We start from the raw sequence: 20,739 nt of genomic DNA, 5'->3' as shown, positions 1-20,739 counted from the left end.
CAGACTAAGGTTCATTGAGCCAGCCAGCATCCTGTCTCCACCTGTGGCCTGTTTGGGTCACAAGTAGTAGTAAAACTTGGGGATGGGAGGTAGGGAACAGGAGGTTTATGGTGGGAAGGATTATCTAAACAGATATTGTTGAAACTGCTGTTATTGTAAATGTTGTGTGGTTTACACTAAAAAAATATTTAATGTTAAAAAAAATTGTGTTAAAACTTATAGCAAGGATGTCTAATCTTTATAGACTGGCTCACCAGGATCACCCAAGTTTCTAATCTCGGTTTATATTCGAGTCTTTTTTTTTTTTTTTTTTATATATATATATATATATATATATTTTTTTTTTTTTTTTTCTCTCCTTTTGGGGGGGTCACCTCGGTTTATATTTGAGAATATACAGTGTGTAAATATATTTGTAACAATTTATATGAAAACTGAAACTTATAGCTACTGTTATTCTCCTCCCTAACCTTGTTGCCTCTCATACTCCTTACTAGGTTATTCTACTCATCAACTTGTTACCTCCTCTTATTATTTACTGTACCATCTGTATTCATGCCACCACTATACCATATGAGCTTGTATCTACAAACCTACTGTGTCTTGCCTCCACTGGATACATTATGTATTTATAATATGTAAATCGTTCTGAGCTCTTATGAAAGGATGGGCTACAAAACCAAATAAATAAATAATCATCCAGGATGGAAACAGTGTCAGGAGATAGGACAGGAATAGTATCTGTGTGCAAACTAAATCAATTCAGATCTGTGGTAGCCAGTATAGAAGAACCCCGCAGAGGGACATCTGGCAATATAGCTACCTGCTTTTCAGCCAGAGACATGCTCACCTGCCACATCAAAAGAGATGGGTCCATAAAATACATTCTCCACAAGAGCTGAACAAATTCCGGAGAAAAGGCATACCCTGGGGCAGCGGCCGGGTTTCACAATTCAAGCATGTATTTCAACAGAATAGAGGCTAAGGAACAAAATCAAGGGGTACTGAAGCAGAATTTAAGCTTTGGAAAAAAAAAAAGATCAATAAAAATTCAAGGTGACTACCGCAAGCAAATTCACACCAAAAACGGCAAAAAGAAAGAAAATCAGAAAATAAAAAATAAAAAATAGCAATTTGGGGTCTGGGGAGGTGGGAGACCTGAACCCTACCCGCAGAAACCCTTAAAATTCAATTTTACAGACCATCCCGATTCTTCCATACGAAATAATGGAGGTGTACTCACAGTCACAGAAGTGCCTTGCCTGTCAGCTCTCTTCACTGCAGCTGAATGGAAGAAAAGGATTTTCTGCCTCAGAAAAGCTCCAAAGAGACCAAACTTCAAGATCTTCGGACTGCTAGTTGGACGGACCCCCAACTGAGACTTCTGCCCCCTTGGAACCTCTCCATGCGGCTAGGGGCGGAAAACCACAACCTGTGCCTCAATACCTTAAATCTCTGACATGGTCAGAAGGTAAGCTAGCTCTCAGGGAAATGGTGGCACATGGCAAGCTGGCTCCACAGGTCACCCAAAGGTTCTCTGTGAAACACCAGTCTGACTCTGCAAAACTGCTTCCTCTCCTCCAGCAAAAGTTCACCACAAGGGGTCACTGGGCACCTAAGCCACTGAAAACGTACTTGAAATTGCAAAAAAGAAGCAGAGCAGATCAAAGACTTCTGCATGGATCGCTTGCAGAAATTTAAACTGTAGGTGGCTCTGTCTCTCTCAGCAGTAGGAGAAGCACATGGTGTGGAAACTGTTAGATTTCTGCAAACACTGGATCGCGACTATGGATCGGACACCTTGTGTATAGAATCCGGAACAGTATAGCAAAACTTGTCTTACAATTGCACCAAATGCTAAGGTTCTATAAAATATTATATACTTAAAAGAAATAGTCATATGCATTAGACAGCCCATATCATATAATTAATTTTAAATACTATCCTAGCTTTCACTTATCAAGATATGCACAGCCCACAGTTTTAAACTACAGCAGCACAGTTCACGAACAGTACTGAAGGTATGTATATACCTTACCTTAAATCTTGTTCCAAACCAAAAGGATACGATCATATCTCTGTTTAACTGAGCCCATACATATAGCACCGACATAATCAGTGGAATCATAAGCAACTGCAAAACAATGTTTACAGTCAATAAGGTCTCAGAAAAAGGCCCAGTTTCACTCAGTATAGGACCACAATATATAATAAGCTGACCTTATCTGAAAAAAATCTGTCTGATCTTTAAGTGACACGAGACAGTTCTCCTGTGCTTTCTTTCATCTGCATTGGAGAACTCAGATCAGAGGTTTTATCTATGAGTCAGAACAAACATTAGACATAGGTCTAAGCTATAATTTGTCAATCACTGTACAAACCTAGGCAAGCCTCCATATGCCCAAATCTCACTTTATCCATCTGCCCAAATCTCACTTTACCCATCTGTGACTCTCCCCTTCCTGACCCCAGGACAGTCTGCCACATCAACCACTCAGAGTGGTTGCCTGCATTTTAAAATAAAAACTGTTGTACTCGGCCACTTTACCTACAAAATAGTGGAGGACTCTTCCCACCAACAGTACTACCCTTGTCCTTGGTTAAACAGTTATGACTCCCCCAAATAATCTATTGGTTCAATTGTGGTGCTATAGATCCTGAGGCTGGCTTCTACTATTTAGGTGAGCCACTGAAGCCATGGAGCCCATGTGAGGAGTTTCAGTCATCACACAATGGCAACACTACTTAATAATCCTGGGATGCTTGTGTGTCAGATTTCAGAGGAAGCTGTAGTCTATGGTCCCTACAATAGCTAAGGTAACTTAGGAGAGGCAGAGGGATATAAAAGCCCAGATAACTACAAGTGAAGGTTCATGTTATGACCCCCGTGGAGGCCAGTTCCAACTGAAATAGAAAAAAAAGTGAGGAAACTGTTGGAGCAAAAACAAGTGGGGAAAGCACATGGAGCATGGTTAGAAACATTTTCAACCCTTCTGCATACAAGTGTGTATCTGTGTTGTCTGTGTGCTTTTCCGGCATGGAAAGGGAACAGCATACAAGTGTGTATCTGTGTTTGTGTATTTTTCTGGCACAGAAAGGGAACAGACAAGTCTGAATGGAATGATACTCAAACATCATTGACTTCAACGGATAATAACCTGAATCCACTGTGACAACATTTCAAACCATTAGATGTCACTGTCAAATTCCAAAGTATGGGTTTTATAGTCTAAATTATGGGGTACCTCTTTCCTCTAGCGACAGATAAACGCTGTGCTTCTCCATCACTAGGCAACAGTCCACATAGCAGGCAGTAGCAAACTACATGGAGGGACATTTTTGATAAAACGTCTAAGTCCTATTTTAGACATGTGAAAAATGTCCAAAACTTGAGCAACGACGCATAGAGCGGTTTTTGAACCAGTAAAATATCTGGTTTGAAAATCACAATTTTCTAGACGTTTTTAGATTTTAGATACCATTTTAAAAAAAAAAAAGTGTCCTGGGGAGAAATGAACAAAAACAAGTCATTGGGATGTCTGGAGGCTAATATGTTTAGTAGACATGCCAAACAGACATCCCAGCAGAGCAGTGGGGCAGCCTAGGGGGTACTACTGCAGTGCACTTCATATAAAAGGTCCCAGTCTTTCAGCACTATAGAAATGATAAAATAGTAATAGTAGGTATACAGTAGTCCCACGATATTCACGGGGGTTCCTATCTAGGAATCCCGTGAATCTTGAAAAACCGCGAATACGGTTTTTCTTGGGGGAGACTGGAGAGGACAGCGGGAGAGGCAGGAGAGAGCAGCTGGAGCACCGGCGAGTGAAGGAAATCACTCATTGTATGCTCTGACCGCCTCTTCCTGTATTAAAGTCGGGCCTTACCAATCAGGAGCTGCGTGTCAAAGCTCCTTCACTCGCCGGTGCTCTGGCTGCCCTCTCCTGCCTCTCCAACTGTCCTCTCCTGGTCGGCGGATTGCAGTCAGAAAATACCGCGAATGACCAGGACCGTGAACCGCTGACTACGAATTTGCAGGGGAGCACTGTAACTTTTACAGTAAGCCCCTTATATTGTATTATGAGACCCCCCGGAACAAATAAACAAAATGTACTTCACTGTATACTATACAACAGCCCTCAAAAGCCTGTAAGAGTCACTATATCTAGGTACAGCCAGGAGTTTTGGAGGGCTCACACTTTCCACCAGAAATGTACTAGCTGACTGGGATATGGCCCTGACTCCCGGCCCTGACTCCCCTTCTCTCCAGTCCACTGCACTTATCACTCTTGCTACACCTGGAACCTGCTTGCTGCGCTAATGGGAATGGTCATCATATCTGAAGCTGCCACAGAGCCTGGTATGCACTATCACGGTCAATCATTTGGAAGGGGGGCGTCATGCCTTAATCTCTAGTGGTTATAAGAACATAAGAAATGCCTCCGCTGGGTCAGACCTGAGGTCCATCGTGCCCAGCAGTTCGCTCACACGGCGGCCCAACAGGTCCAGGACCTGTGCAGTAATTCTCTATCTATACCCCTCTATCCCCTTTTCCAGCAGAAAATTGTCCAATCCTTTCTTGAACCCCAGTACCGTACTTTGCCCTATTACGCCCTCTGGAAGCGCATTCCAGGTGTCCACCACACGTTGGGTAAAGAAGAACTTCCTAGCATTCATTTTGAATCTGTCCCCTTTCAACTTTTCCGAATGCCCTCTTGTTCTTTTAAGGCACCATTTTGTAACTTAATCATGTTTGAAACAGGTCTATACAAAAACATCTCAATTTTTACCCTAGACATTTTGGTTTTGTTCCATTATGGCAGAAAAACATCTAAACTTTTGGGAATGCCCAAGTCCCATCCAAAATATGCCCCCAACACACCCCCTTGAAATTTGGATGAATTGCAGAGAAATCCTCAAATCCGAGTTTTGAAAATTGGAACAGACTTTTTTGCAAGGAAAATGTACTTCTGCCGCTTTATGATGTTTTTTCAATATTTTTTTTTCTTTTGAAAATGAATACCAAAGTATCACTGTACACAGTAACCGTTAAGAAAGCTATATAGTTCTGTCATTAAATTTCATGGTACCCAATTACCTTCAAGTAGGGAAAATTCAACAAAACCACCAAAGGTGAAGTACATTTGTAAGAGACATGATGAAATGAATCTCAGGGTCGCTATGCATAAAGAAATGTAAACAGAAAAGCACCTGCCAAAGCCAAGAAACAATTAAAACAGGATAACAAAATGACTAAAGTGCCTAATTAATCATTAGTCACCATAAGGCTCTTATGATGAAAACTTGAAACAATGTCACATAGTGCAACAGAAGTACTGCAAGCAAGAAAATCAACTCTTTTATAAAGATCTTTTGTTAAAAAAAAATCCCAAACAACTTACCTGCATGTCCATTATCAAGCCAGTTATCTACAAAAGCATTGTTAAAGAAAGTCTTATTGGGGGGGATCGTTTTTATTGGCTTTCTTTTGTTTTTAGGCAAGTTATAAAACCTGTTAAGTACAAAGTTGTTTTCTAGATAAATACAAGATTTTGAAAAACTAACAAAAATAGATACATAAATTCCTTAATTAATATTTGATACTTTACAAATAAGTGTTTTTAGTGCAAAATTTCACACATCCTACAGCTATTTAGAAAGGCAATTTGTTTCCAGTATCAACTCATTTTTTTAAAAAATTATAAATTTATCTATGAAACAGGTTTTGGAACTCATCTCTAATTCTTTTGCACACCCTCCATAGTAGCAATCCAATTTATGACATCTCAGCAACTTCCACCTTCTCCATTTCAGAATAACCACCCATCTTACAACCATTCACTGTTGACCAATAGATCTCTCACCAGTATTGCACATGATTATGTAACTAGAATGTTAGTATGGCTCAAATGTTTGTACTGGGTTACAGTGGCAAAAAAGGGCAGGGCAAATTATCACAACTATTCCCATTACTCATTTGCCTCCAAGATTTTTCATATCTTCTGCTTCTGCCTCCTGCAATCCTTTGACTTTTCTGTAGCAGCCTCCTGTCCTACATGTTCTAGGGATACAAACTTGGTGCTTTTGTGGTTAACGCCGGATGCAATTCTGCGCCGCAAAATTTGTGAATTCTGCACATACTGCACAGAATTCTGTGTAAACCTTCTGTTCTGCCTCTGTCCCCCTCCTTCTTCCCTACATGGGTCTGGCCTCTCTCCCTCCGGTCAACCCCACCCATGAGATCAGACATACCTGTGGGCCTCCCAAGGAAGCAGCAGTGGAGGCAGTCAGCCCGCAGAGGCAGTGCTGTGAACAGGATGCTTGTGGCTGGACCCGCCAGGGCCTTCTCTCTGCCGCCTCACTTCCTGTAGACAGATATGTCAGAGGGAAGGCCCTGATAGGGTCAGCCACAAGAAGCCTGTACTGAAGCTGTTGTCCTCCTATAATTGCAAACCTTACAGAAGGGCGTCACTCATATTTGAAATGCCATGGTCACAAAAAGGTAGTATACAAGTTCCCATTTCCATGATTCCAAGATCTTTCAATTCTTCCCCTTTACCAGTGGAGAATAGCTCTTTCTTCAGGTAGAACCAAAGCAATCAAACCCCAATGAAACAGAAAAGAGAAGGAGGGGCACAGGGAACTTACCCAAGACAAACTATATTTCTTTTCTGCTCTGTGAATCATGACAAAAGAACAATGATTAACAATAATTTATTTATTTTAAAAATTTCTATACCGTTTAAAACTAAACAGTTTAATGACATAGGGAAAAACATTAATTAAACATTACAGTATTTTGCTAATGGCTCCCAAATCTCCTGAAATTTCTTAAAATTCCCTTTCTGAATGGCTAATATTCTTTTCATGCACATCCGGGAGGGAGGAGGATGGGGGTCTGTTAGATTAATGAATTTAGATATATTGGGGTTCATTATAGAAATGTTATGTGATTGCATTGTGATTGTTTAGGAGGGAGGGGGGATTAATTCTGAAATGGATATAAATGGAATATTAAATGTGTTATTGATGTATAAAATGTGGTATTTATTGCTACACTTACTGTAAGTTTTGAAAATAATAAAGAATTGGAAAAAAAAACCCCACAGTTTACATGATTTACATGCATAATATTATAAAAACATAATAAAAAAGACACACAAACAATCCTCAGAAATCATATCTACAAACTAATACCATAATTAACATGGACTTGAATATAGGGTTATCCAGGAACTAACCTGCTATATGCAAAAAACACTAACCTATAAAGACCCTAAAGGATGAAAAGAATAGCTATAATACAGTAAGAATCTCAGTTATCCGACACCCATGGGATTGGTGGATACCAGACAACTGTTTTTCTGGCTAATTGAGAGTCTGTTAGAAACTTTGTCTAACACACTCTCAATTTCCCCCACTTGCCCCGAAGCACCAATGTGGCAGCAGTCCTGAACCACAAAGCACTCTGCCCCCAAGCCCCAAAGTGGCAGAAACATGTGGCATTCTGAGCCGTGAACCCCCTTGCTCCCTTCCTTACCCAAGCGCAGCCGATTAGCAGGAAACAGCTTTAAAACAGGCTGCTTGCGGCCAGCCCTGGCAGGGCCTTTCCCCTGATGTATCACAAGTGATGCATCAGAGGAAAGGCCCTGCTAGGAAGGGCCATGAGCAGCCTCTTTTGAGGCTGCCTCCTGCTGACCGGCTACACTAAGGTAAGGAAGTGAGTGAGGGAGTTTGTGGCTCAGGACCGCTGCCTACTTGTGCAACTTAGGGTCTTGAGGGATGGAGGACTTTGTGGCTTAGGACCACTGCCACGCTGGTGTTTCGGGGCCATAAGGTCATCCATGCCAAAAAGCATCTGCCTGTTAAAGGGTAATCTGTTTAGAGTAGTCTTGGAGGCTGAATTGCCCACCCACTGCCTAATCCAGAGCATCCGGCAGGCAGAAACTGCGTAAAATGAAACATTACTCATGACTGATGATGTCACAAAGAGCATTGGTCACTTACTCCACTTCTTCCATAATCAAATGGGGACAGACGTTCTCCAGCTCCAAAGGACAATGCTGCAACCTGGTACGACAGGTTCATGCAAGGTGGCAGCCACTGTCGTTTTGATGCCCAAAGCTAGCACTTAAAACTGTCTTAAGAACAATATCCACTTTGCGATCCTACAACATCCTTAAGAATATAATAGCCTTACTGGGTCAGACCAATGGTCCATCAAGCCCAGTAGCCCATTCTCATGGTGGCCAATCCAGGTCCCTAGTACCTGGCCAAAAACCCAAGGAGTAGCAACATTCCATGCTACCGATCCAGGACAAGTAGTGGCTTCTCCCATGTCTTTCTCAATAAGACTATGGACTTTTCCTCCTGGAAGTTAGCCTAGCTCAGGGGTAGGGCGCTCCGGTCCTCGAGAGCCGTATTCCAGTCGGGTTTTCAGGATTCCCCCAATGAATATGCATCGAAAGCAGTGCATGCACATAGATCTCATGCATATTCATTGGGGAAATCCTGAAAACCCGACTAGAATACAGCTCTCGAGGACCGGAGTTCCCTACCCCTGGCCTAGCTGGTTTTAAGAAAGTTTGGACATCTGCTCTTACTACAACCTCTGGCAATGCATTCCAGAGCTTAAATATTTTCTCCTAGAGGTTTTAAAAGTATTTCCTTGTAACTTCAAGTGTCCCCTAGTCTTTATAATTTTTGACAAGAGTAAAAAATCGATCCACTTGTACCCATTCTACTCCACCCAGGCATCTCTTTTCCAAGCTGAAGAGCCCTAACCTTTTTAGTCTTTCCTCATACGAGAGGAGTTCCATCCCCTTTAACATCTCAGTCACTCTTCTTTGAACCTTCCTTTTCTAGTGCCACTATATCTTTCTTGAGATAACGAAACCAGAATTGAACGCAGTACTCCAGGTTAGGTTGCACCATGGAGCGATAAAGGGGCATTATAACATTTAGTCTTGTTAACTATCCCTTATTTAATAATTCCTAGCATCCTGTTTGCTTTTCTGGCCGCCGCTGCACATTGGGCGGAAGGTTTCATCGTATTGTCTACAATGACACCCAGATCTTTTTCTTGGACGCTAACCTCCAAGATGGACCCTAGCATCCGGTAACTGTGATTTGGGTTATTCTTTATATTTGTCCACATTAAATTTCATCTGCCACTTGGACATCCAGTCTTTCAATTCCTAAGGTCTGCCTGCAATTTTTCACAATCCACATGCATTTTAACAACTTTGAACAGTTTGGTGTCATCAGCATAGCCTCTCAGCACAGAGAGCTGAGCTGAATGGCCCGCGCTGCTCCCGATGCTCACCGAGTTCCTATGAGCGTCGGGAGCAGCGCAGGCCATTCAATGTGGCTCCCCGCGCTAGAAACTGCTAGCGCAGTTTCGTAGAAGAAGGGGTTAGTCACTTGAACTACCACGGAATCCACCTTCGACTGCGAAAATGGCTCTTAAAAGTCCGGAACCGTAGGATAAAGCCTGGACATAGCTTTTGCCACCTTTAGGGAACCTTCTGGGGGACTCCCATTGGTCGGTGACAAATGAGGTGATGTCCAGATGTGAAGGAAAAAGGTAGCCCAATTGTTTGCACTACTCATAACATAACACTGGGAGGTGGACGGCTGTTGAGGGTCCAATTTCAAATCACAGTCTCCTGACCTCTGGTTTCAGACAGGGACCCTAAATCATCTAAGGACACAGTGGATCCTTGAAATAATATGGCATGAAAAGAGACTTCCATTCCTCCCAGTCCTGCTCTGAATGGCCACTGATGCTTGGAGACGACTTGTACCAAGGCGGGGGAAGCCTGCTGGGGACGTAACTGTCCCTGAATTGGAAACAGCGTGTTTACAGGCAGTGCAGCGCTCCCCATGCCAGTCATATCAGCTTTCCTCAAGAGACTGTGAAAGTCTGAAAACTCCTGATTAGCAGGCCCAAAGGACCCCTGATTATGGTAGTTAATAATAATAAACTTTATTCTTGTATACCGTCCAACCATAAGTTCCGGGTAGTTAACAATCAAGAAGAACTGTACAATCAGTGAAGCATACATGTAAACAAAGTCAAGAGAATAATCATGATACAAATTTATCAAACAAATAGGTTTTCAATAACTTTCTAAAGGCCTGATATGATTGAGTTTGAGAAATCAGAGGACTTAACCAGGAATTCATTTTTCCTAACTGGAAAGCGAAAGTCTTATCTAAAAATCTTTTATAGCGACAAGCTTTTGCAGATGGGGACATAAACATACAGACATTGCGAGTAGTTGGACCTCGCCACCTCCACACGCTTGCATTTCACATCCTCATTACATGCGGCTTCTGAATGGGATCTCTTCCTGAAAGCCAGGCTTTTGGGGGTTCTCCCACCCTGGAGGACTCTAAGGAGGTGAGCCTGAAGCTCCCGGCCCTTCTTCCCATGCCCTACGGCATGTGCAACATGGCTGCTTGTCTGCCAACAAAGCTGCACAAAAGAGGCACGAAATAGTGGCAGACTGGCCTGGGGAATCCACTGCAGATGATCCCTGGTCAAAACAAGGGGTTTTCAGGCAGAAAAAAACCTTTTGTAAAAAAAGATTGATAACAATCCAAGCTGGCCTCCACCGGTAAATTTACACCAAAAACGGCCCATGGCAGCTTTCCTGAAAAACAAAAAAACATCAGAAAAGGTTTTTGGAGGCAAGGGAACCTAACTCTAATCCCAGAAACCCTTGGATCTACCTTTTACAAACCCCCCTGATTTTCCCCATAGGGAATTATGGGAGTACTCACTGTGACTTCTGGTGCCTGTTAGCTTGCAGCAGCCTGCCTGTGCCACTGGAAATCTTCTGGCTGCCGATCAGAAGGACTCTGACAAAGAACTCTGAACCCTGAAAATCCACATGGAGCATTGGGGGAAATTTGCAGACAGCTCCGATATCTGGAGGGTTGTTACAGAGGGGCTACACAGCCTGTGCTCAAGCCTCTGATAAATTAGCAGGTGAGCAAGCTCCCAGGGGAACAAACCCAGAGCTCTTGATGGACCACAGAGCAGGCTGGCTCCACAGATACTCCAAGAGATTGGCCTACAAGCAGCAGCTCGCCTTCACAGGTCTGTGAAGCCATGCAGAAAAAAAAAAAAAACAGACAAAAATACCCAAAAATAACCAAAACAAAGCAGAGCAGAGCAGAACACATCATCTCAGTCTGCTCGCATAAGGAAAAACTGAAAAGGGAGCTTTTCTCCATTGGTGAAGGGAAGAAGTTGAAAGGTATGAGTGACACCCTTCTGCAAGGTTTGCGACTATAAGAGGACAACAGCTTCAGTACAGAATCCTAAGTCTTTGCAACAGAATTAGCTATTAATTAAGAATGGTAGATTTTTCTGGCACACATTTCTCCTCTATGCAAGGAGAAAGACCAGGCCATGTAGTTTTCAAATCAGTCCATGAGAATTTTGCTGCAGAATCAAAAACAGAGGACATCCCCAAATGAAAAGAAATCAGAGTATGCCAACAATGCTCAATTGCAGAGGTGAAAGGATACAACAATGCAAATCCAATTGAAGAGAAGCATAAACATATAATCTGCAGGCCTTCCATCAAAAGCACCTGAAACAAACAAACAATGGACATCAATGCACAGTTTGACATATCATGGATGTCAGGCTGCCTTGGTGCCCTAGAAATTGTATCACGGCACCCCAGATTTCTGTGCCTGAAATAATTGTTACTGCTAACAGCAATTTAAAAAAAAAAAAAAAAGTCAGTCATTTTCTACTTGGTGCCAAGAAGTCTCACATTGGTCTCATTCTCACTGAGCAAGACGGGGAGGTAGAATAGGTAACAAATCAAAGCCTGGAGTCCCTAATAGGCGAAAAGGGGCAACTGCTTCTTGAGTAGCTATTGGGGAGGAAGAGGGCTGGAGTTTTCTATTCTTCTAACAAAATACTTGGGAAGGGGCGGGGTGCTGGTTGAATGCTCTTGCCAGCACATTGCAACAGCACATTAAAGGCCTGATTTGCTATGGCTCTTCTCTTCCCAACAGACGAAGATTTAGGGCTCCTTTTACTAAGCTGCGTTAGGGCATTAACACGCAGAATAGCGTGCTGAATTGCCGCACGCGCTAGACCTTAACACCAGCATTGAGCTGGTGTTCTAGCCGCGTAGTGCGTGGTATAGCGTGCGGTAATATCCTGTGTGCGCTAAAAACGCTAGCGCATCTTAGTAAAAGGAGCCCTTAGTAAAACAGCCTAAAGGAGTTGTGGGAAAACCTCAGAGGCAAACATCCACTGTTTCCTCTGAAGTTGAAAGGTTGATACTATCGGTGGGATTAGAGGGCAGGAAAGAGATTAAAAGGGGTTCTCAATCATTGGCTCCAAGTTGTACTTGATGCAAATGCTACAGAAAATCTAGAACTGCAGTCTAAGACCCACAAATAGGTCTAGTTTAGAGTATCTACATTAAGTATTCACGAAAATGTTTGCAGTACATTTGTGAATTTGTTTGAAACTTGTAGCTGCTGCTGCTGCCAGTTCCAAACTGTTTTGAGTTCCAACATTCACTTTCCCCACTGGTGCATCCCTACTCAAACTCCTTCCTACGCCTTTCAAAAATATTTGACGATTAGAAGCTCTTCCTTGTACTAAGGTTTGGATAGGTTCCTAGAGGATAAAGGAATTGAGGGGTACAGATAGGAGTAGAGGTAGGTCATAGGGATAGTCTGGGACCACTGCTCAGGCAATGGGCCTGATGGGCCGCCGCGGGAGCGGACTGCTGGGCGAGATGGACCTCTGGTCTGCCTCAGCGGAGGCAACTTCTTATGTTCTTAAACTCCTTTGAATGATAAAGTCATAACTTATTTTGATTTTAACTTCTTCCTTACTGTACATAAAAGTGGAAAGTTTTTTTTTTTTAAATTTTTATTTATAAATTTTCCATTCTTACAATATTTGAATCATACAATATATTGTTAATTATTACATATCCAAAATATTATCATTAATAATTCATAGTATTTAAAATATAATATGATAAAGATTATACAATAACATATAAAATATAAATCCCTCCCCCTTTTTATATAATATGTTTCCATTAATTAATCAAATCCCACCCCATTCATATATAATTTTTATCATTGTGCTAAGAAACTAATCATTAGAATAATTTGTCAATGGTTGCCAAATTTTCTTGAAATTAAGAAGATTTCCCTGTTGTAACGCTAATATTTTTTCCATTTTATAAATATGACAGACAGAATTCCACCAGAACGTATAATTTAATTTGGTATAATCTTTCCAATTTTGAGTAATTTGTTGCATGGCGACTCCTGTTAGTATTAGTAATAGCTTATTATTATTTGCTGAAATCGGACTCTTAGTTCTCATTGCAGTGCCAAATAATATGGTGTCATATGAGAGTCCTACGTGATTCTCTAGTAACTTATTAATTTGGGGCCAAATTGAATTCCAAAATGCGTTTACATAGGGACAGAAAAAGATTAAATGATCTAACGTCCCTATTTCCAATTTACAATGCCAGCATCTATTAGATCTAGTACTATCTATTTTTTGCAGGCGCGTTGGGGTCCAGAATACTCTATGTAATAAGAACAACCATGTTTGATTCATAGATGCTGACTTTGTAGATCTTAATCTCCAGGACCAAAATCGTGGCCATTGAGATTCAGAAATTGTCTGACCAATCTCAATACTCCAAATATCCCTAAGACCTGTTTTCTTTTTTTTATTTAAAAATCCGTATATCAATTTGTACCATTTTGCGGCTTGGTGACCCAAAAAATCCGCCTGGAAACATAGAACCTGTAGACTATATTGATTATTTAGATTTTTCCATTCAGGGAACCCTACCTGAATGGCCTGCTTCAATTGCATCCATTTAAAATATTGTGTTTTATTTAATCCAAATTTATTTTGCAATTGTGAAAAACTAAGCAGTGATCCTTCTGATATGACATCATTCAATGTTCTTATTCCTGCATTTATCCATTGTTTCCAGACGATTTTAAATCCGCCAATTCTGATCCTGGAGTTTATCCATATTGATTGATTTAGAGATTTAGCAATAGGTTCTGGTGATAGATTACTGATATATCTCAATGTTTTCCAAGTGTCAAATAAAATTCTATGGTCTTTGTATCTTTTAGGCATTGTTATAGTTATTAACTGTTCTGGATATAAAGGGAAAAAAAAAAAAAAAGTGGAAAGTTAATGTTTGTTGTACTGTTAACTCTTGATTTTAACAGACAAGTGTAAATGGCTGGCGGCTATGAATGTATTATTATAACAGTGTGATGTTACTCGATGGTCACAAACAAGATTTCAGAATTCAAAAGCAACAGAATTCCAAAACAAATTCTTATTTCAAATTTTATGTATTTATACAGAATGTGCAGTATATATTTCTTAATCCATGCTATGTAATGTTCTATCTTATACCTGAATATATAGTTTTTAATACAAAAAAAATTAATACAAAAAAATCCTTGCCAATATGGCTTTAGATCCAATTAGCACTGAATCCCTGCTGGCCTCTTTAATCTCAAAGATCCAACAACTTCAATCTCGTAATAAGTTTGCTATCCTACTACAATTTGATCTATCTGCGGCCTTTGATGTTGTCCACCACGATATCCTAATTTACCAACTTTCTGAGATAGGCATTGATTCCACAGTCTTAGACTGGTTCTTGAAATTTTTACGATCCCGCTCTTACACTGTTAACATGAATGGAACCATGTCTTCTCCTTGAAGACCATTATGTGGTGTTCCCCAGAGATCACCTCTGTCCCCTCTTCTTTTCAACATTTATATGTCTTCTATGAAATTCTTCCATCTATCTCCCTTTGAAACTCTATTTACATATGCAGATGACATCTTTGTCCTTCTTGAGATAAGTTTTGAACCTCACTAACCTCACCGAAAATATAACAGCTTGCATAACGAAACTCCAATCCTGGGCCCTCTCTGTACAAATGAAGCTGAATGGGTCCAAAACAAAACTACTCTGGCTTGGCCCAAAATTAGATCAGTTACCCACGCTCATTCCACTACCTTCTGGTCCCACACTGCAGATCGAATTCTCAAGCAAAGTTTTGGGCATCATTATTGATTGACTCTACACTTTCCAATAATGATCATCCAACTCTCTGGTAAAAAAATGTTTTTTAGTCTTCACATGTTGAAGAAAGTGAGATCCTGCTTCCACCAATAACATTTTGCTTTCCTTGTACAATCAATCATTCTTTCCAGACTAGACTATTGTAATTCCATCTATCTAAGTCTAACCAATAAAAATCTTCAACCCTAAGCGGTCAAGAATTTCATAAGCAAAGAAAACATCACTTCACACCTTCCCGCTAGAGCAGGGGTGTCAAAGTCCTTCCTCAAGGGCTGCAATCCAGTCGGGTTTTCAGGATTTCCCCAATGAATATGCATGAGATCTATTTGCATGCACTGCTTTCATTGTATGCTAATAGATCTCATACATATTCATTGGGGAAAACCTGACTGGATTGCGGTCCTTGAGGAGGGACTTTGACACCCCTGCAAATGGACTTCCTGATTGACGTGGAAGGACAAGACTATTTTCGGTAAGGACAGAACTGTGCATAAAGAGAGGACTGCTTCCATGATCCTAACGAACCCTGCAGGAAAGAGCTTGTAACTCGGAACCCATCTCACCGATGTTATCGCCACCAGGAACACTGTCTTGTCTGTAAGAGACAAAAGGGAAACCTCCCAAAAGGGCTCATACGAAGCAGTACTGAGACAATGCAACACAATGTTAAGGTTAAGGGAAAGGGGAATGCACCGGAGGGTGCAACCACAAAGCCTCTTTAATGAGCTGGGCAACATCTCAGTGAGCTGCCAAGGAGCCTCATCCCCCCTGAGTTTGGAAACAGGAAAGATCTACTATATGCACTTTCAGAGAACCTACCGACAGCCTTTTCTAAAGTCCCTCCTGCAAAAAATCCAGGACCACCAAAATTGGAGTTCACAAGGGCTCTACATTATTCACCGCACACCAGCAGTGAAAGGGCTTTCTGGCTTTAGCATTGGCTGCCATTGTGGATGGCTTCTTAGCTCTGAACCACATCTGAATAACCCTTGCTTGTCAGGGCCGCCTACTCAAGAGCCATGCTATAAGCCCAAAGTGTTCCAGATTCTTAAGAACAACCGGTCCCTGAGTGAGAAGATCTACTTGGACCGGATGTCTAAGGCCTTTGTTCCACTGGAGATGGACTAGGTCCACATGCCGTGGTCTATGAAGCCAATTTGGGCACCACTAGGACTACCAAGCCAGGATGGATCGCAATCCTGTGAATGACTTGGACTAAGCATGAACCACAGAAAAAACACATACAAGAGCTCATTCTTTGGCCACGGTTAGACTAACACATCCAACACCTCACTTCCAAGCTCATATATTTGGCTATAAAAACAAGGAGTCTTTTGGTGATCACTGCTAGAGCCATCAGATCCATCTGTGGACACCCCCACCATTGAACTATGATTTGAACGCCTATGGAAACCATGACTGCTGACTGAGAAAATCGGCCAGCACATTTTCTACTTCTGCTATGTGCACGGCAAAGAGCCTACAAGTGAGCCTCTGCCCACAGGAAGAGATGACCTTTTAGGCACAATGGGGCACTTCTGGTACCCCTTTGCCTGTTGACATATGCTACCGCTGTTACATTATCCAAGAATACTCAGACTGCCTTGCCTTCCAGATACTTCTCTAGTGCCTGAACTGCTAGATGAACGGTTCTGAGTCAGAGTTCCAGGCGATATATGGACCACTGCTGCTGAGCAGGAGTCCAACACCTCTGAACTTGGTATCCATTGCAGTGACACCCCCCCCCCCCCAACTGTAAAGACTAGCATCAGTCGTTAGTATCTCCCAGGAGATGCAGAGACTTGCACCTGGAAAGGGCAGCTGAACTCAGCCACCACCACAGGCTGCTCTTCGCTGTAGGTAGCCAGGGGAGCGGCTGTTGCAGCAAGTCCTACTGAAGGTCCCAGCGAGAGAAGAGAGAGCGTCTTGGAAAGTTCTCATGTGTGTTCTTACCCAAGGAACCACCACTAGGACAAAGTTTATAACTCTCTGTAACTCTGCACCAGTTTCCAAATAAGAGCATTCTCGTCTTTAAGTTCAAAACTTTCTGCAGGTACCAAAGTACCCACATTTACACAGGTTTTTAGGTGTAGGTATTCTCCATGGAAAAGGTATTGAGAGCTGAAAATGTAATCTGTAAGCATTATTTTTTTTTTATCACCCTAAAACCACCTGGGATTGCTTCCTCTAACTACAAGATCATCCCACAATATTGCTCTACAATATTGTTCCACTTTCAGCCATGCTGAGGGAAGACAATTTTCAGCCAAGGCTTTACATGTTAATGCTTTTGAAAATCGCTCTCCGACATATGGGACTGAAAGAGGTGAGATGCCCATAAAGATCAGTCCTTAATGCATACATTTGTTCACAACCTACTGTACCTATCTTAAGGGTCCTTTTTCTAAGACGCGCTAGCCGTTTTAGCGCACGTGAAACGCTAACGCACCCATAGACTATAATGGATGCGTTAGCGTTTAACACGCACTAAACTGCTAGTGCGCCTTAGTAAAAGGGCCCCTTAATGCAGAGGAAGACAAATTTTTTGTTTTTCATATTACACTAATGATCAAATTTCTGTTCATTCTCTAGCAACATACCTGTTTCTAGTCGAGTTGAATATTGATATAAGAAATATAAATTCACCATATAAAGAAATCCTGTTCCAGGGAGCAGTGGGAAATAAAAGGTTGCAGTTATTGGCCTCCAGATCTGTTCAAATGACAAAAAGCACATTATGTTTATTTATGGTGCAAGAAAGAATAATCTTTTCATTACTCCAAAGTTTTACCATAAAAAGAAGATATTTCAACTTTATTGCAGGGAACACCTGAACCTCTAGACCAGTGATCTTCACTATTTTTCCAGTGGCAGCCACTTTGACAAAAAAGAAGAAAACCCTCAATGTGAGACTCAAGATTGTTGTTGGGAACAGTGAATGATACAGTAGGCATGAGGAGATTTCTACTCCAATGACATAGCTGGCCCGGTGGCTTCTTCCCCTGGTTGCTTACGCATATTTAGTCTGACTTGGTTAACTAAAAGTCTATAGATCTTAATGAAAGAGTATGGAAAAGTAATTCCCCCCTCCCCCCCTCCACACACATTTTCTATCCATGTCCTCAGAACCTCAAATCAGCCTTCACCATCCCATCTCTGCCCTCAAGCCCTTCAATGTGACCTTCATTCCAGTTTCCCCTACATGTTCTGCAGAGGCTATTTGGCCTCTGGAACAAATATTTTCCTCCAACAACACATGAGTTTTCAGTGAGTTTTAATTGCATGGTGTCCTGATTCCTTCACTGCTCTTTCTTCCTGTCTGTGAGAAAACTGTTGAGTCTGGAAAGTACATGGTTCAAACTTACAGAGAGCAACATGGAATAGCCAGAAAAGAGATGAGATGCCAGAAGTCTTGGGACAATATGGAAAAGTCAGGGGGCTGCAACTAGGGTCAATGAGGGCTATCACCGGCCCTCAGGCCTTATATAGAGCTCATTTATCTGAGTAAATGAAGTGCGACAATGGCTAGTGTTCAGTGTTCTCCCTAGAACAGGGGTGTCAAAGTCCCTCCTCAAGGGCCGCAATCCAGTCGGGTTTTCAGGATTTCCCCAATGAATATGCATGAGATCTATTTACATGCACTGCTTTCATTGTATGCTAATAGATCTCATGCATATTCATTGGGGAAAACCTGAAAACCCGACTGGATTGCGGCCCTTGAAGAGGCACTTTGACACCCCTGCCCTAGAACCTTTTGAATGAGTGTACTGCCTGGCTGATTTTACTGATCATAACAATTACCATACAATAGAGGCCAATCCAGGTTACAAGTACCTGGAACAGACCCAAACAAGCAAGATTCCACACTACTTAACCAACTGGCTAACAATCTAATGGTATGCTTGATTTTGTTACATCAGTTCAAGTTGCACACCTCTCTCTCTCTCCCCCCCCCCATCCATATTCCAGCATTTCTCCCTCAGCCCCCCCCCCCCCATCTACTTTAAACTTGTTTTTACTTCTAGAGGTTGGCAGTGGCCACGATTCATGTACACTGCCCTCAGACAACACCCGAGCCTTCCCTCTGATGAGCCTATCTGTTTCTGCAAGGGTGAGGCATAATAAACGGAAAGTTCTCGGGGTCAGTCATAGGCAGCATGTGTGAATTCCTGCTTCTGCTGGCAACTTCTAGATGTTAAGATGTAGTTTTAAGCTAGACTGGAGGGGGAAGGGAGAGGAGATGATGGACCATGACGGGGAGGGCAGAGACAACAGGGAAGAGAGGAGAAATAATGGACTGGTGGGGGGAAGGAAACTGAGAAGGGACAGGAAAAAGTCACAGACTATAACAGCATGAGTGGAGAGGAGAGAGAGAGAGGGGGGAGTTGCTAGGAATGATGAAGCCATGTGGGAAAAGCCATAGGTAAAACTGTCAAGAAAATGAAAGAAGGAAGGAAAGAGTACAGAAGGTAGAAATATAATGGGAAGCAGATGAAAAACAAAAAGGGAATAGGATGCTGGAGAGGGAGTAAGACTAGAGAAATGGGAGTTAGGGGATTAGAGAAGATGGAAGTTAAAGGTATGTGAAAACTACAAAGGAGATAAGAGTACAGAGGGTCAGATTCTCAAAACTTTAATGCAGTCGCAAAACTGGTTCCAGACGGTTTAGCCTGCATGCATTTTAGTGGCAGGTTATCAAAAAGGCTTATCGCAGTCTTTAGCACGCTTTCTATACATATGGGCTCTTGAATATTGAAACGAGCACTCCGGTGGATTCTTAAACATCGCCAAGTCATTCCCCCAAGAGCAGTGTTGGCTTTTGGCGACAAAATCAGTGACTGGTGCGGGGGTGCTGGTACAGTGCATCTTGTAGTGTGTGTTTTGACTGTGGCTAATTTAAAAAATTAAAAATTACTTGAAGAATCAAACTGTAGTCAATTTTTTTTTTTGTGGGAGTAGTAAAAGGCACGCTTCTTGAGTGTGAATATTTTGATTTAGTAAAAGGTTTTAAAGATAAATTTAAAATAGCAATTTATTAGAATTAACTTCTAAGTAACAAACTTAACATACATACAGCACTGATATCTATAATTTAAACAGCAAGAACTCTGCCTGTAAATATTAAACTGGGCCCTAGAACACCAATACACTTTACTACTGGCAGAAGAGAACAAGTTTGACTGCTACAGATCTCAACATAGAAATGACATGCAAACAGTACCACACCTCAGTCCCACATAAAACATAGACCCTCACCAAATACAGAAGAGATCACAAATTAGAAATAGAAGTCAAAAATTAAACACGTTTATGTCAAGATTAGCATGATTAAATATTCATTTTTCAATTAAAAAATACCTTTGCATTTTTGTAGCTTACTTCTCATGTAAAACATTTAGGAGGAAATTCATCAAAAGGTGCTGCTGTGTTAGCACACGCTAATGATTGGCACATACTAAAGCTAAAGACATGATGAGGACGAATTCACTGGAAAAGGAGGTGGCTGGATACCATCAAAAATGACACATTAATGAATATCAAATGATTGAAAGAAACCGCAGAAAACAGGGAAGCATGGGGACAACTGGCCTCAGAGTATCTG

At 41.7% G+C, this 20,739-nt stretch overlaps 1 protein-coding gene across 3 annotated transcripts in view; it reads right to left on the bottom strand.

Annotated features, from left to right (window-relative positions):
• Positions 1 to 20,739, bottom strand: part of DERL1 (derlin 1) — a 52,600-nt gene that overhangs the window by 27,208 nt on the left and 4,653 nt on the right. For all 3 annotated transcript variants that reach the window (XM_033933342.1, XM_033933344.1, XM_033933343.1), the window contains exons 2-5: positions 17,738 to 17,849; positions 11,542 to 11,606; positions 5,403 to 5,429; positions 2,039 to 2,134 (exon numbers count right to left, since the gene is read on the bottom strand). In XM_033933342.1, coding sequence (XP_033789233.1) covers positions 2,039 to 2,134; positions 5,403 to 5,429; positions 11,542 to 11,606; positions 17,738 to 17,849 — 300 coding nt within the window. The remainder of the gene's footprint in view (positions 1 to 2,038; positions 2,135 to 5,402; positions 5,430 to 11,541; positions 11,607 to 17,737; positions 17,850 to 20,739) is intronic.

Source organism: Geotrypetes seraphini, chromosome 2 (genome assembly GCF_902459505.1).
Source record: "Geotrypetes seraphini chromosome 2, aGeoSer1.1, whole genome shotgun sequence".
Lineage (NCBI taxonomy): Eukaryota > Metazoa > Chordata > Amphibia > Gymnophiona > Dermophiidae > Geotrypetes > Geotrypetes seraphini.
The sequence above is the reverse complement of the archived record's forward strand: the minus strand, read 5'-3'. Positions and strand labels throughout refer to the sequence as shown.